A 16,676-nucleotide genomic window follows, 5' to 3' on the forward strand; every position below is an offset into this window, starting at 1 on the left:
CTTGCATAAGTGGTTATTAAAGGTGCATCCTTACAGAAGATAGGTTCATTAGCTTCAAGATCAACATCCAGAACTAAACATATGACAACATTCTTGTTTTGGTTGCTTGGTTGGGTTTTTTGTTTGTTTGTTTGTTTGTTTGTTTTTTAGCATTATCTTCTCATTCTTAAGTTATTCTGCTTCCCTGGGATTTTCCTTCAATAAATCCTATTTTCCAAAGACAATATCAGTATAGAAGAATCAAAGTTTTGTATAGTTGAATGGTGACACAGGATTCTTTATACGGTCGTCTTACTTGTCCTAGAACATTTGAAGTAGATACAGGATGCAATGACTACCAATAATGAGAGAAAAATACAGCAAATAAATCATAATTATTCTTCTGGTTTTGGGTTAAGGGAGGTAATAATTATACCTGCCTGAGTTCTCAGCTCATTTATATTCTATGCTACTATTTTCTAATACTATACTAATGTAATTCTGGTTAAAAACTCTCTCCTCCCTCCTCAAACTCTAAGGTTGGTGCAGGTTTCCATAATTCACAACTTCTCAATAAAGTATTTTATTGCTCAGCTTCCTCAAAGTTGGTAGAGTTTGCAAACTTACATAATGAGGCATAGGAATGTGCAGAAAAGTGGTTGATAATGAATTTAAAACCTTTTCTTTAGAAAAACTATAAAGCAGAAAGCTTTATTTTGCTGAACGTGCTGAAAAATTTATTAGGGGGAATACTTCAGTTAATTTTTTTTTTTGGTCTTTTCATGTATTTGATGTGAGTATACAGTCATTTGTACTGATCTCTTGTGAAGCTGGAAAAGCACAAAAGAAAAGCACTTTTATTCTCTCAAGCAGATTTGGCACAGTTGTGTGACAGCCTAAAGGCTTCCTGCACAGACACGTCAGGTTGCTTCAGTCAGGAATCCTTTTCAGGCCAAAAGCAGGAAAAGCTCATTTTTAAAAAAAAGTTATGATTAAAAAAAAAAAAGTAGAAAAAAAAGCAGCGTATCTAAATTTAAACTATGTCAAATTCTAATAACATTTTTCTAGGGAAACCCTTTACGTGTTTGTCTGCAAGACCGAGGCATCGGTTTCTAACCAAGAAATGGGAACTGTAATGGGCAAGTACATCGGACCATTCAAAAGCTAAGAAGCGTGGAGTTAACTAGGGAAACCAGCACTCTTTTCATACCAGAATATACTGATATCTTGTAGGAGCAAATACACTTTTATTATAGACTCATAGAATCATTTAGTTTGGAAAAGACCTTTAAGATCATCGAGTCCAACCGTAAACCTAACACTGGCAAATCCACCACTAAACTGTGTTCCTAAGTGCCACATCTACACATCTTTTCAATCCCTCCAGGGATGGTGACTCCACCACCTCCCTGGGCAGCCTGTTCCATATTCCACATGTTGAATAAGAAGGTAGCATTAGGATAAAAATTTTGATAGTGAATCCGTTACCTTGACTATGAAAGTTACAGTATTTATTAAAAGACCATTACAGCAGATGTGAGGAGAAGCCTGACTAAAACTGGAAAAGCCAAAATATAGTCAAAATTTATTTCCTTCCTTTTTTATACCTGCCCATCTAAGATTTGTTAAGGTGAATACATTAAATGTTTCTATGGAAGTCAGACTAGTGATATTAGGGATCGCTACTCATCAGCCACTAGTGATTCATTTAATACTGTCTGTACTATGCCAGTAATGAACTTCTACATTTTATACAAATTTACTGCTTAAGAAGGGCTAAGATGGAATTCCTGGAAATGATAATTCACTCTTTATGCAGAGACTTGATTTTCTTTTCTCACTGATTTTGATGAGGTGGCACAGTCTTTTACATCAGTATGTTCTTGCCAGCAACATTTAGTAATTCATTCTGCCAGCAAGAATGCCACCTGAGATGCTACATTTTTTTCTGTCTTTTGAGGTGGTATCTATCACATAGAAATCTGGGTACTGGAAGAGGGACTGTATAGCGGAAAGTAATATATTGCTTATTATAGATGATGTGAATTCCAGAAAGGAAGATTGCTCTCAAGTCCCAGTGTGTCAGCTGAAGCTGCAGTTGTTTAATGATTTTGAAAATCAGGCAAAAGGAATTTCAAATTGGAAGAAGTAATATTTCAAAAAGAGCCACCGTCCCTAGTCACCACCCACTAGGGCTCCATTTGAAAAGGTAATTTAAATTAAAGTAATTCTTCCAGTTTAGCACTTTGCCATTATTATTTGCCAGAGGACTCTGGCTATGTTTATCTTCGATATTATTAACTTTGGTGGACTTGAATGCAAGCATTTTAGTTGAGTATCTCATCAAAGGGCTGGGTTCTTAATCTATGAAATCCCACTACAGTGAGTCAATATAAACCACAGATGGTAGATATTTGGAAATTGATAACGATGTATAGATTTTAATTTGTCAGGTTAACACTTTTGCTACCAGCTAGAAATTAAAAGTTGTCCGTTTAGAACTATTTATATGCCAATTAGGCAATTATCCTTTTTTTTAACAGTTATCAAATCTGATAAATATTTCACCCAAGTTCTTTTCCTATAAGAAGAGACCTCCAAAAAGAAGCATTATTCTTGTTCAGAACATAGATACTAGGAGCTATACTCACATATTCATAAGAGATCCAGCATCTGTTGGGAAAAGGGAAAACAAGATTTAAAATCCATTTACTCATTACAAAGAGCATTTATTCTCAACATCAGAAAGAAATACATTTATAACTTGAAAAGTTAAAATAATTTGTCTTTGTTTTTTTTTACTGATGTAACAGGTGATTTTGTTCTCCCCTATAAATATATTGTAAAAATGTACAGAAAAATGTTTTAATTATGACTATAATAATCAGTTCACTGTTGTCAAAAGAATGATTATTACTGAGTAACTTCAATCTGTTTTGTATTCTTGGCATGTGAGAAAGACCTATACTGAAGCATAAACAGATCATGCCTCAGAGGAAAGTGTACTCATTGCCTAATTGAATATATTATTCATTTTATCTTTCCTTTGACTATATCGTTCATTTTATAGCACAAACCCCTACCTAACCCATCCTCTGGTGTGCATACTCATTATTTTAAAATTAAGACCTTCCATTGCTTAAGTGCTTGTACATAGAAGCACAAACACATCTAAATTTACTCTCTTGTGTAGGCCAATTGAATTAACTTAGCTGCACATTTGAATAATATAAAAATGCACATAATGATCAGTAGAACCAGGAGTCATACTCGTAATTTCTTCTAGAAATCACATATAACTGTTCACTTGAGAAAGCAATTTATAACTTTCTCTATAAAAATAGAAAATCAGACAAGTAGAAGGATCAAAAAAAGTTGCAAAATGTTAATGTTTTTGCTTTGAAATAATTTAATTTGTATATCAAGACTAAGAGGGCAGTTCCTATATGCAAGTTCTAAATTACTTAATTAAGAAGTGAAGATGCTTCCCTCCTGCTGAATGAATGCTGTGCAAGTCATTCATTAAAAAAATATGTAAAATCATACCTGATATATTTTTACGATCTTATTTATTCTTATGTCAGTTCCTTTATTCTTAAATCAGTTCCCTCAGAACAGACTTAGATCTGAATATTGATGGCATACTACTGAATCATTTAATATGAAATTAACACTTGTTTTTTTCTCTTTTCAGTTCAACAGAAGAGCAGTTTCACTGGCAAACACAAGGTAATGTACTTATCTACATATACGTGTTACATTTATTCTCTCCCAGAATGATCATATTTCCTAACGAAGATGGAGGAGAAAACAACATTTATTTATGCAGTATTTTTTTTTTTTCATTGCTAGTGTGTAAACCCTACTTAAAAACTGGCAAAATTTTGCAAAAGTTGTTAAGGTTGACAAAAAGAACACCAAGACTAACGTAGAGTTTTGAGAGGGGGCATTGCTAAACGTGTCTCTAACTGTTTTTAACACTAGACCTGAAGTTTCTAATTTTGCTTTTATTAACCCAAGGCCACGCTTGCAAAGGATGGTGTTATTTTCAATATGCTTAGTGTCGTCTGAATATGTGATCTTGGTGTGCTCTCCATTCCTTCATCAGCTGTGAATGCTTAGTCACATGTAACTGGTTTTACTTTTTGTCTTGTAACTGATTTCACCTTTTGCCTTTCTTCTACATTTTTATGTTGTTAATTTTATTACAGATGGTCAGAAGGATATAGAAGATGAACTCACCACTGGTCTGGAGCTGGTGGACTCCTGTATTAGATCACTGCAGGAATCAGGGATACTCGACCCACAGGACTATTCAGCCAGTGAAAGTAAGTTGCTAGAAATGTGTTTTTTAGAACCCAGACATATTTGTAACATGTCATACTTTAAAACTGAATGCATATCTTACAGTGTTTTTCTTGATTATTTTCTGGTATCGGCAGGAGAAAAAGTGGTTGCGAGCAGTGAATTGCCTCCTCGCCTTTGCAAGCTAACTTTTGGGTTTGTTTGTAATGGAGAGAATTTCACTGCTAGTTTGTGGGCTAAAAAACCAAACATGGTATATATTTTAAGGAAAATATTTTATAATTGCAGTATGGCTGTACTATACTATAAAGTCATGTCACAAGACTTCAGCATCACCACTACAAAAGCCCAGGGAGGGTCTAGCTTGGATGGGAAACTGGCAGGAACTGGCTGAAAAGGTGCAAACTAAGAAAAAGTGTTAGGGAAAGATGAAGATGGTGGATGGAGAGAAGTCTGGGTACATAAAGAAAACTAGTACTAAAGCAAATTCTGGCGAGTATCACAAAAAGATAAGACACAAATAGGAATGTATATAGATGGGAAGGAGAATAAGGAAGGTGGGCAAATGGAAAAGAGTGATGGAGAAGAGGAGCAGTAGAGATGCATTGTGTGGGGGACCAGCAGGGGAGGAAATGAGATTTGTTGAAGCAGGAGGTCCAGTCAGAAAGTTGAAAGCTGAATTTGCATGGTTGGATGGTTTGTTCATGGGATCAGGAGTTAAGTGCAAAGAGAGGGAACAACAGGGTGATGAGAACAACATTCGAGAAAGGAAATGGTGATAGACTTATGGACAGGGCAATAGCTGTCCCTAAGAAACATAGGTTTGGAGAGAACAGGCAGGTGCATGTGCTCACAAGGGAGCAGGCTCCCCCACAGAGCCGCAAGCTTGATCTGCTTCATTGTCAGGAAATATCTGTGAAGCCTTTTGTCGCAGCGCCCCATACTCCTCTGCTCCAGGCCACCTCGTAATGAAACTAGATTGCTATTTGCCATTTATGGTTTTAATTAAGAATCAGATATACATGCCAAAGCTAACACTTGCAGTTCTGCTAATCACTCATAAATGCAGTTAGGATGTCATATACTGGATTTTCTTTTTGGTTTGGGGGTCTTTTTTCAATTTAGAGTAAAATATCACAAACACGTCAGACAGTTAAAATGTTACTGTGTTTGCGAAGTTGAAAGTACCAAAGTCAAGGCTGTCTGTATAACGTAATACAAATTTCTTATGACTGCATTGTAACACAATTATTATCACGCCCTGTTTTGTACATTTTTTGTCCATGTCTCATTTACCCCAAAGCTAAGGCTCAGATTGCACAGCAGACTAGAGGGGGATTTCATCTGGAGTGCTTCTGACTTCTCTAAGCAATGAGTAGAACACACATACTAAATGCAAACAAAAATCTCGTATTTGACAGTTCAGCTCTGCACTTAAAATTTATTTGTATCCCTCCTTCACGTCCTGAAGTTCTGATGTTATAGTTGTGAAATCATTCAAAGTATCTTCTACTGACGCTTAGTTTTAGGTGTTCCCTGCTAGTTTGCAGGTGTGCTGAGAACAAATGGCTGTAACTGGACACTGTGGAACCAGTCTCAGATACATGAAGCATGAAACGAAAGGAAGTTTAAAACTCACTCTAGAGTGCCTCACGCACAGCATTTGTTCTTCATAGACACCTTAGGTCTTAATTCCTTCAATCTCCAAATAGGAAATGAGTTCTGTGTAAATGTCCCACTTTACAGGTACTCTAAAAATCATTATTTGAATGTATTTGAAGTAAACGTTGAGTGTCATAGAATAATCTAGCAGGGTGCTGTTATTTTTTTTTTTTCTTTGTACTGGACATTTTTCAGTGAAGGTTGAAGGTCATGCAGTAAAAAATGAGGCAACTACAAAACACTGAATAGTTTTGTTTTGTATTGTGTGCACTGGCTGTAAGACAAGGAAGGAGGGGAAGAGCAATGATTCAGAAAAGGCAACTTAGTCTGGCATTACCTAACTTTTGAGCTCTCAATTTTACAATTTTAGTTATGTTTACTTCTGCAGTTTGACTGCATAGCTGTATTTTAAGTAACAAGGCAGACTCTGAGGAGAGCGTTTCCAGCCTGCTGTGGCAATTCTAGTCTGGTTGAGGCAGACTTTTAAACCATCATGTGAAAGCCTGCCCAGGGATGTGACCACAGCTTCTTTTTCTGAACGGTGTGCATCTAGTCTAATGAGTTAATCTATCGGTAGCTCTGCCTTTGTAGAGGATTAGTGTGTCTGTAGTCAGAATCCTTATGATTTGGTTTCATGCACTCTGATTTTCTCAGAATTAGTTTTCAAAAGTCATGGCATAGCAGGCGGCTTTTATAATACTCTAAATCCCAAACATCACTTCACATGTGCTATTCCTTTAGGAGCAAATAAAAGCCATGAAAAAAAGGCTAATGGGACAAGTCACATGAAAGGGGCTTACACAGGAGGGGTTCTGTATCGCTAATAGGGATGCTCGCTAATTATCTTTACTGAGTGTGAATCAGCAAATAAAAAAAATATAAATATATAAAGCTTTTATTAATTTGGCAAAATGCAAGTAGAGCGATCACTGGTTTTAAAGTAATTATTATCAGACAAGGACGGGCAGACTCATAACTGCTGTGTGCTCTCATACAAGTTTTCTGTGGTTGTGCTGACCCCGGGACAAGGTCATATGCATCTGAGGGGAACTCCTGCACTGTTGCCCGTCTCTTTCTTCTGTCCCAACTCAGTATAAATTGGCTTCCCAAAACCATGTGTTTCCAGTTACAAGCAAACAAACAAAAAGTAAGGAAACTTCCAGAATTACACAAGAATCTGCAGCTGAGTTAACACCTGAACCTGCATCTCTGTGGTCCAGTTCCCTGTGCTGCCATGATTTCTCTTTATCTTTACAGTCCTATAGATCTGTCACTAACTGCATCACTCCAGTTTACAACAAACATGACCTGGCATAGTTTTTGTGGACTCAGAGGGGACTTGAGCTTGTCCTAAGTGTTTGTGGGGATGTCACCAGCAGAACGACGGCAGTCCACGCGTACCCTTGGTCCCTGAGGGTGGGCAGGTACAGGCTGCTGCTAGCGGCTGTAGCCATTAGCTACGGTGTGTCCTAGGGACCAGCCTGGTCCCTCCATGTCACTGTGAGGGCACTCGACCCGATCCATCCTCCTCCCTGCTGTACATCACTGTACGTGGCAGCCTGGAGCTGACTGCAGAGCTGGCGGCTCCTCCCTGAAACTATTTCTTCCCTCTACCATTATCTTTTTCTAATGGGAACTCAAAAATACTGCTTTTGCACAAATGAAGATAAATAACTGTCACTTTAAATAGGATCAGGGGAAAGACTGGACATGTGAGAGCCAAGCTAATCACAATATAAGACACCGGAGATGAGCCACGGGAGAGTGACAGGAATGCACAGTAAGTGTAGGTCCTGAAATCACTGGGGAAGGAAACGTTCAGGGGAGCGAAATTCAGTTCAGGACAGAGATAATACTAGGGAAGTTTCAGACAGACATAAGACACAGTAGTACTGAATAGAGCCTGGAGCTCAGGAAAGGTATTTTCATGGCAGAATTGGTTAATTTAGTGTTGAAAGACATGGGGAAAAAAAACATTTTGCAAGGGCCGAGTATGTATTTTGGAGACCAAAAATTAATATTTCACATTAGAGAGCTTGGAAAGATGGGGGATGAAGGAAACAAGGCACTTTTTTCCTCCCCTTCCCATCACCACTGTCTCAACATCACACAACTACTTCAGATTCAATCCTTTTACTACGTAGTCAGTACACCTCCTTTTTTGTTTGTTTTGTTTTCTTCCTTTTTTTCCCGTTACTTGTAAGAACAATTGAAAAGCTTCATGGAAGGAAGGAGAGTAAACACAGATACACAACTCTCTGAGTGAAGAAGGGTGATTGCTGAGGAGATTTGTCATTAAGTCTTGATAAGGTCACAGTCTGGCCTGCAGATAAGTGGGAAAGGTCCTGATGAACTGCCTGAGGCCCCCAGACAGACGTCCATCCTTCTCCACACAGAGAAACTGGAGGCCTCTGAGCAATCGTTAAGGACCAAACTGCCTTTTCCTGCCAATGTTTGTAAATTTGCATTTTACAGATGGCTAGTGTACAAGTGAGATAAATGTGGAAGGAGAGGAATATATTGGTCCTGTATGTCTTTCCCTCCTACTAGTTCCCCGGTACCCCTATCCCTGTGGGTCATTAGCATGGCACAGCAGAGGACTGCCATGATACCAGCATCAAAACTATTTCTGAGATAATTAGCTGAAGCCCATTGAATCCTTACAGATGACACTGAATCCTTACAGGCTACAGCAGTGGAGAGAGGCAACAGTTACTCCCTCTGTCATGGCATTAGCAAAATGAGGGTTAGACGGACTGCTGAGATTACTGAGCAAATCCATTGGCACTGTCTTCCTAACTTAAACCACAGGCTCAAATGTCTCCTAATCCAGAAGTCGCTAATTTTAATTTAAGGTATCTATACTTAAATCTTTCATGCTATTTCCTTTGCTTCAGTCTCCACAAAATGAGCATAAGACCAGTCTTAACAGGATTATGGGGCAGATTTATGGAGCTTTCGGTATTTAAGTTTCTAACTGAAACGGAATCGTTTCACTATTTTTCACCTGCTTAATCACTTCATATGGCAACCGTCCTTCTTTGCTCTCTAAATCAATACTGCAGACTGCAGCCACAGAGTTCTTGTTGACATAGATCAGAAAACCTCTTGAATCAGTCTTCCAATTGTCTGATATTTTTAAAATGCTACATTTTAAATTTAAATTTAAAAATAAGTGGTTTATATTGGAGTTGAAGTTTTTCCCACCTGACATTGCCAGTAGTCCAGACAATTTTTTCCCCCTAAATTTCCGAATGTATTTTTATTTATATCTGTGACCCTATTGTCCTGGTTCTCCAGATTAATTACAGAATTCAGCACACTGATAAGGGAATAAATGCAATGTAGATTAAGTAACACTGTCTTCTTGGCTAACACCATTTCAGAGTGCACTTAACTGAGGCTACATGTTGACAGAAATGCAGGCAGCTAAGGATGTCTCAGTCCTTCTGGGGAAGAAAAAAGCATGGCTCACCACTAAGGACTCAATCCCACAACATATTAACTCTCTTAGTCACTTGAAACTGTTTGCCCAAAATGCAGCACAAATGGGTAGTAGTACCATTTAGATGTTGATTTTTTTTCATCTGAAGAATGACTTATGTTACAAGAACAGATTATTTTTATCACATGAAATTATATATAGCTGTTTTATTAGACAGATGTGGTTTTCACTTAAATAACCTGTCTAATTCTGAGGCTAAAAAAATGGGCTAAGCTCTTATTTTATTCTCTTATTTCAGTTTTGTTTCAGCAATTTTTTACAATAAGAGATCCTCCTTACTCAGTGTGAAAGCAGATGTCCCCATTTGAAAGCACACTCCTTGTTCAACCTTTCCGATTTTCATCCTTTATCAGCTGCTTTATTCAGATATTGAAAATGGATTGAAACAAAAAGGCACTATTTACACAATGAATGTGTAAAAGGATGTGTGTTTATGTGTTTCCCATCCCATAGCCCTTGCTTTGTGAAATTGCCACCTGTCAGATGGCTGACATGCTCAATGAGATGAAATTTGGCATCAGTGGACCTCACAATTTGTTGATAGATGAAGTTATTTCCATTTCATTATCCGCTCTGAGAGCCCGGGCGATCCAGCTGAGTCATTCTTTGGGCACACAAAGGAGGTATTCTCATGGGATCTCCTGGTAAACACTACTTGTTGGAGTATTGTCTGGAGTACTGGCAATACACATGAATGAAATCGTGTGCTCTTTGAGTATGTTTCAGAACTGAAGAACACCTAGGAAATGTGTGTGCCCCTCTTTCATTTTAGGACTGGAGTCTTTGGAGTAGGAGTGGCAGAAGTGCATAACACGGGTCACGGCACCTTTCTTTCTGCTGCATTAATGCAAACCTGGCAGTTGTCTGACTCAGCAGATCTTAGCTCCAGATAAATCTTCTGGACTATGAGGTCTGAGGAAATTTTGATTTATTGATGAAACTTCTGTCAGTATTGTAATATATTCAGGGTAAGTATTTATGGTTGGACATTTTGGATGCCTCTCTCTATTCCATTCATCTCTTCTAATACAAGCCTTTTCAGTATCTTGGCTTCAAAACTTCGGGGTTTCAAAGTCATCTTTGCCCAATTTGTAATGGGGTAAATCTTCTGAAAAGTGAACACCCTTTGTTAAAGGCTGGTTTCACCGTTATTCATTGTATATTCTCACAGAGAAAGTTGTACAGAAATTGTCTCAACCGTGGGTTGAGTTCAGTCTTTTGAAGTAGTTGTTAAATACTTCGATTTCTGAGAAATGGGGATAAGATGTTGTTTCCTTCATCCACCTCCCCTTTCTGGCCCTAGTCACCCTAAGTGTGAGCATGAAATAATTATCATGTCATTTAACACTGTAATAGCCACTGGCTAGTAGCAAACACCGAGACCTGCTTCCAGGAGTGGTCCTCAGCAGGAGATTGATATCTTTACAAAATAGCTGACATACGTAAAGTTTTTGTATATTCATCGCTAACCCCGCTAAGACATTAAGAGTTGATTTGACCCGAGAGCCAGCTCTTACATCTCAGCATCAGTGTTTACAGCCAGCACTGCCTCATCATCCATCAATTCTGAGCATCCTGCGCTTGGACTTTATTGTTTTCATCCTCTGTCAGAGGCAGAGTTCAAAGGTATTGAGAATAGCATCGGATGAAAAGATGTAGCTAAACACTGTCATTCAGTACTCCATCACCTCTGCTCTTACCGCGGGTATCAGGATGGTAAGGGCCAGGTGAAACAGCCACGTCTTTGTTGCTGACATATCGCATCCTGTTAAATTCATGTTGGTCTTCTCGCTTTAAGAGCGGGAGTGAAGTTTTCCTTTTCGGTCTCTTCCCTTACGCAGGCAGGAGGAGACCACTGCAAAGAGTCAACCTTAGGCACGGAGCCCCAGGATGGGCTCTCACCACGGGACTCCTGGCAGGCTTTGGTATCCGCTTCACCAGCCATGGTCCACCGTGGGCTTCTGACATGGAGTGTTCAGGTCTGTGGCTCAGGTCCAGCTGATCTCATTCTGCTTTGGTTTGCTGCCTGCCTTCAAGTTCATGCGTGGTTGTTCGCAAGTGGGAGGCCCGGAGAAGGCTGAAGGAACCATCAGCCTTTAGGGAAGCAGCTTCTGCTTTCCCTCGTTCCTCAGGGGTGGCAACTGTAGGCACCCTCCTGTGCAGAGCTTCGGTCGCCTCGATTCTTCTGTGGCCCTCCTGTAGATTGGTAGGGTGTCTAGGGGGGCTGATAGGCTTCTCAGGGAGAAAGCACTAGAAGCAGCTGGCAGAAGTACTGCCCAAAATGTGACAGTCCCGTACGTGCCCCTACAGTTGGACCTAAGCTGCTCCAGGCTGCCTCCTGCAATGTCCTCTCCTCAGGAAGGAACCTCCAGCCAGGGACGCTCACGCCATCTTAGTCTCTCTCCCTAGGCCTCTCCTCTCCTGCGCTCTCTCGCCTTTTCTTGCTGTCCCATCTTTCCCTAAACCACCCACTACTGTCTTACCGTGTCCTTATGTCTGTTACTTCCCTTCTTGTTTCAATTCCGTCTTTTCTTTTTACGGTTCCTTTATCTTTTCTGTCCTCACACATCATGAAATAAAGCCTTAGTGTCTTGTCCCCAAAACAGATGATGAATCATCCTCAGAGGCAAAAAACCTCCCAAAACCCAAGCGTAATTTTCTGTGTAAGCGTGGCCTTCCTACCCTCACTTTTTACACACTTACATTCCTTCAAGCGAATCCACATTGCTTATTGGTGTGTCATGTTGGGAGTCCAGAGGTAACACTATGACAGCGTTGCAAGTAAGTCATTTCTGATTTCCCTCCATTTCCCTACAGCAGCCTATAGGCTGATTTTTTTGTTTCAATGTCCTTTCACCTGCAGCATGTTTCCTGGAGTTTCCTTCTTTCTGGTTATGTCTACATGATGAAATGTGCTTTTATATATAAATTCCATACTGATATCACAATATTACTTCATATCTCTGAGCTTGCTTGTCCTGAGATGAATCCGACTTTGAAACCCAGTGTCATTTCGTGCTGCGCAACTGACTTAAAATCCTTGCCTAAAGAAAACAGCCCCTCACAATCTAGCTTTATCACTGTAGTACAAAATGTGAATGTCAGATTAACACAGGAGCGGTAACAGCAGGTAAAACATACATGGAGGGTGGAAATGGAAAGGTGAGAGTCGAGACCAGGAAAGCAGGAACAATTAGTAGCAACATCAAAGATGGAGAGGAGGTAGCAATCAACTTGTAATGCTTAGCCTGTGGCAAACACAAATCCTGCACCGGCAACCAGGTGTTCCCTCATCCACCGCAGGAAGCGGTTACTGAAACTCATTAGAAAATGACAGTGACTTATGGTAGCATCTGTAGGAGCAGAACAAAGAAAGACTTTTGGCATCCAAACCTACAACGCAAAAGAACATCAGTAAATATTGTGCCTGTAGTAGGGGCCAGGAAACAAATGCACCCACACCCTCACGACAGACTGATGAACCGCTCACCCTACCCCTGCCGTGGTGGCGCAGTCAGGAGTGCCAAGAGCCGCGTCCTTCTGGGATCTGCCGGTGCCAGCTCGTGGGCATAAGCAGAGTGTAGATGCAGCCTTGGAAAAGAGGGGATTGGCTTGTTAGCCTGTGTAAAGCGAGGTATACGGAAGAAAATTTTGGCAGGTACGGGTCTGGGTTTGATTTCTTTTGTGCTACATGCAGTTTACATAGTTCTCAATAAAGTAGGATTTTTGTGACTTCTGTAACACAGAGTAGGGAGTTTTCTCTGTTTTTTCCATTCTGGCCTTATAAATAGAGAAGTGTATTTTCTGAGTACAGCATGAGAGCAGAGAGTAGTGCACGCTTGTGGACACAGAAAGAGAAGGCAGAAGCAAAAGGGTGTACTTTCTGGTTTATGGCAGAGGAGGTTTTGGCAGATGAAGATTTGTCATAAAATTTTGACCTTTTTGACTCACTTTTTAATTGACTTCTGAGGCAGCGCTAAACACATTCTGAACTGGCTCGCCTCAGAGACCAAATAGCCATTTTCCTTTGTGGACAGAAAAGATTCAAGACTTAAGCCTGTCAAAGGTCAGCAAAAAATGGAGTTCTGCTTTGCACGAGAAGAGGAAACCTGTTTTGTGCTAGTAGTTAAGTTCATAGAACAACAAAGTAGCGTAATAGATCTACTGATACCTTTTGTATTAGATCCATATATCTATGAGTAGTTTTATATGCTTTATAGTGAGAAGCTGGTAGGCACTTTTTTAAATTATTATTGCTATTTTTCAACAGTCTAATTTAGGTCTGTCCAAAGAGATTTGTCTAATTTTTCTAATTTCTGATAATACCTTCAGCTTCCATGTGAGTCCTGTTTGTGTGGTGTCTATAACCATCTGATTTTGTTTGCTAGAAATAAAAAGGGAACACATTAGTTTAATACTATCAGTAACAGCTTAAGGCTGTGCTAGGCACAGAGGGTGACTAGGAACACTTGACATTCACAGCTGGTCTTCAAAGGTATATAATACTTCCAAAAGATTAGGATTTAATAATGCAAAATATGTTCTTAATTTACTTGGCTTTTTTTTCTCTAAACAAAGCACACATTCTATTTTAAATGTAGTTATTCTTTGCAAAATGGGAGACTGATAATGAAAACAGAAATTTAAAATTAAGAATTATTTATGCCAAAATTCAGCGTTTCCCAAATGGAGACATGACGGTTCCTTCTGAGTTGGAGCTTGCTGTCTGTGTCCCTGCATGCAATGCCTCCTCCTGCATGCAAGTTTCTTCCTGCGGTCACATTCAGAAATGTATCTAATGCCATCCAGAAGCCCCATTCAGGTACTGTTCTCCTGTGGTTCCACAGTCTGATCTTTTAATAGATAGCAAACTTCTGTTACTGTGAAGTATTGTGTGACTTCTGGCACTCCTAGTATTGCATACCACCTGCAGAGTTTCACAGAAGTAACATCATCACCATCAGCAAATCACGCCATTTGTGGAAAGAAGTGATTTATATTCTTCATGTAATTCACATCGCGTCTACCTTAGGCCACTGACAGGGTTTTGTTGGCAGAGGCTTCTCACGGAGGTGTAACAAGTGCCAGCAGAAATTTTACTGCCAAAAGAGCTCCAGATCATCCTTAGACATCCCTAGGTGGAAGGCTGGAGGATATTATTTTTCCTCTTTGTGTCCTCCGTAGTGCAGAAATGTAATTTAGTTATTATCCTTGCTGCCCATCTTGTTCCTGCGTTGTTTCTATCTATTGCTCCTGTAAAGCACATCATCCTAATGGCCAATGATAAATTATCTCTTTCAGAGACTATCTGATTTTGGTATCTCTGCTGAGTTTAGCAAGCGATTTCATAAAATATGATTAATCTTCTACAAAAGAAGTTATTTAATCCTGGGATCATTTAAAATTTGCAGTAGTAGGTTATCCTTGGTTTTAATCAGCTTTTTCTATTAAAAAAAAAAAAAAACAAAGACAAGCGCAACTTCTGTATTCTGAGCTTAAATATGTATAAATCTATTCTTGCTCAGGGTGTGTCTTTAGGGCTTGTTCTCTAGCATCTTCAGTAATTTATCTCATTAGTAACAGAACTCCAGATTTTTTCCTACTGTCAAACATTACCAAGTATTGCATATGAAAGAAGATCTGGCTGTATTTTATTTCATACAAACATCTGGAGTAATGTGATGTGTGGTACCGTATAGAAAACAAAACATGCACTATCTGAGTAAATAACACTGAAGTACCCTGTTACGTCAGGATTGCTTAGGCTTTGCTGTGTTACCTTGTTCCATGAGTCTGCTAGTATTTCATATTTGCAACATGTTTCCTAACCTCCAGAAGACTTTTATTTTTTTTCTATGCACTTCAGGTCTTATGTTTTTCTACTACTTCTTGTGGACATTTGTGGTGCTTTGCTATCCCTTGGAGTAGTGATGTTATTTCAAAGCCTAGCCAACACCTTTGTTTTCCTCTTACAATAATGGCAGAATCTGTATCTTGTGTAAAAAGCAGAAGATAATCAGCATCTAATGAAACTATTTTCTATTCCCAGTTCACTTACTCTTGAAATAAAGGGTTCATCTTTCATTCCAATAGTAATTAGGTCAGAAAGAGAGTTAGAAGGGATACCCTTGTATTGTTCCCTTACATAATGATATCAGCCTAGTTTTTGCATCGTTTCTCCAGATATATATCATATATAGAATTCTTGGATAGAAATGAACTTATTCTACATTTCTGAATGCATTCCACCAAATCCTATTTTCCAGTACCTAAGAATAGGTTCTATAGCAACACTAAAGCCCTTTTCTGTATTTGTAGGTAGAACATAGCCCTCTTAATGCTGGTAGAGCATGGTGTTGCATACAAATTACTTGTGGTTTTTGTAAAACAAGTTTGTTTTCAGTGTACTCATTTAAGAATTGCTGCCTCTCATCTAAAGAGATGTGTTTGTTTCATAACAAGGGAGCTGCTTGTGATTTAGCATATGAAGTATTATCATTTATTTCTTCATTTTAAGTATGCATTTGTCCGTCCATCCGTCCCCTTTTTTTTTCCAACTCTCTCCATTTTTAGGGTATGGAATACCTTTGTTATATTGCAGCCTTGGCATTTTTTCTTGTAATATAAAGGTACTGATATCTTTAATATTTAATATCTCCTAGAAGGTAGATCTTGAAATATTTTCCTAGTACTATTCTAGACTTGGAGGGAGAATGGGGGCAATGCTTATTGCTATTGTTATATTATAGCTCTTTGTTATCTTCTGTTTGAGATCTGACTTACAGTTGGCTTGGAAGTCCTTTTCCTACAGAATCTGTTTGACCAGTCGTCGCTGACAGGATTTGTTTCATCTGCAGACCTTAAGTTTTGCTTTAGTTTAACCTCTCCTTTTTTTCTGCCTGTAATTAAGAAAGGGTTTTCTTTTTATGATAGCCACAAAGGTCCCTCATCTAGTTCCAAGGGGTTTCCCCCACAATTGTCCCCTGCCTCCGCTGCTTCCACCTGCACTTTTTGCAACTTCCCCGGAGACTAGAAAATGGGGAAGAGGGGAGAGAGATCTGTACTTCAGCAGCAAGGTGGCTGCTCCTTGCCACCCCCTGGGCACTTGTAGGGCTTCCCTTCCCCTCACTCAATTCCTCCGCTTTCTAAAACCATCCTAAATCATCTCAGCAAGAGAGAGTGTCTTCAAAGAATGTTTCAGATGACCTCAAAAATAGGCCAGACT

General features: G+C 39.3%; 1 protein-coding gene across 1 annotated transcript in view; it reads left to right on the forward strand.

The window, feature by feature from the left end:
* CTNND2 (catenin delta 2) overlaps positions 1–16,676 on the forward strand; it is a 654,700-nt gene that overhangs the window by 346,721 nt on the left and 291,303 nt on the right. The window contains exons 4-5 of the mRNA XM_075052197.1: positions 3,674–3,708; positions 4,191–4,307. Of these exons, the coding sequence (XP_074908298.1) occupies positions 3,674–3,708; positions 4,191–4,307 (152 nt within the window). The remainder of the gene's footprint in view (positions 1–3,673; positions 3,709–4,190; positions 4,308–16,676) is intronic.

The sequence above is a fragment of the Buteo buteo genome, chromosome 20 (assembly GCF_964188355.1).
Source record: "Buteo buteo chromosome 20, bButBut1.hap1.1, whole genome shotgun sequence".
Taxonomy (NCBI): Eukaryota; Metazoa; Chordata; class Aves; order Accipitriformes; family Accipitridae; genus Buteo; species Buteo buteo.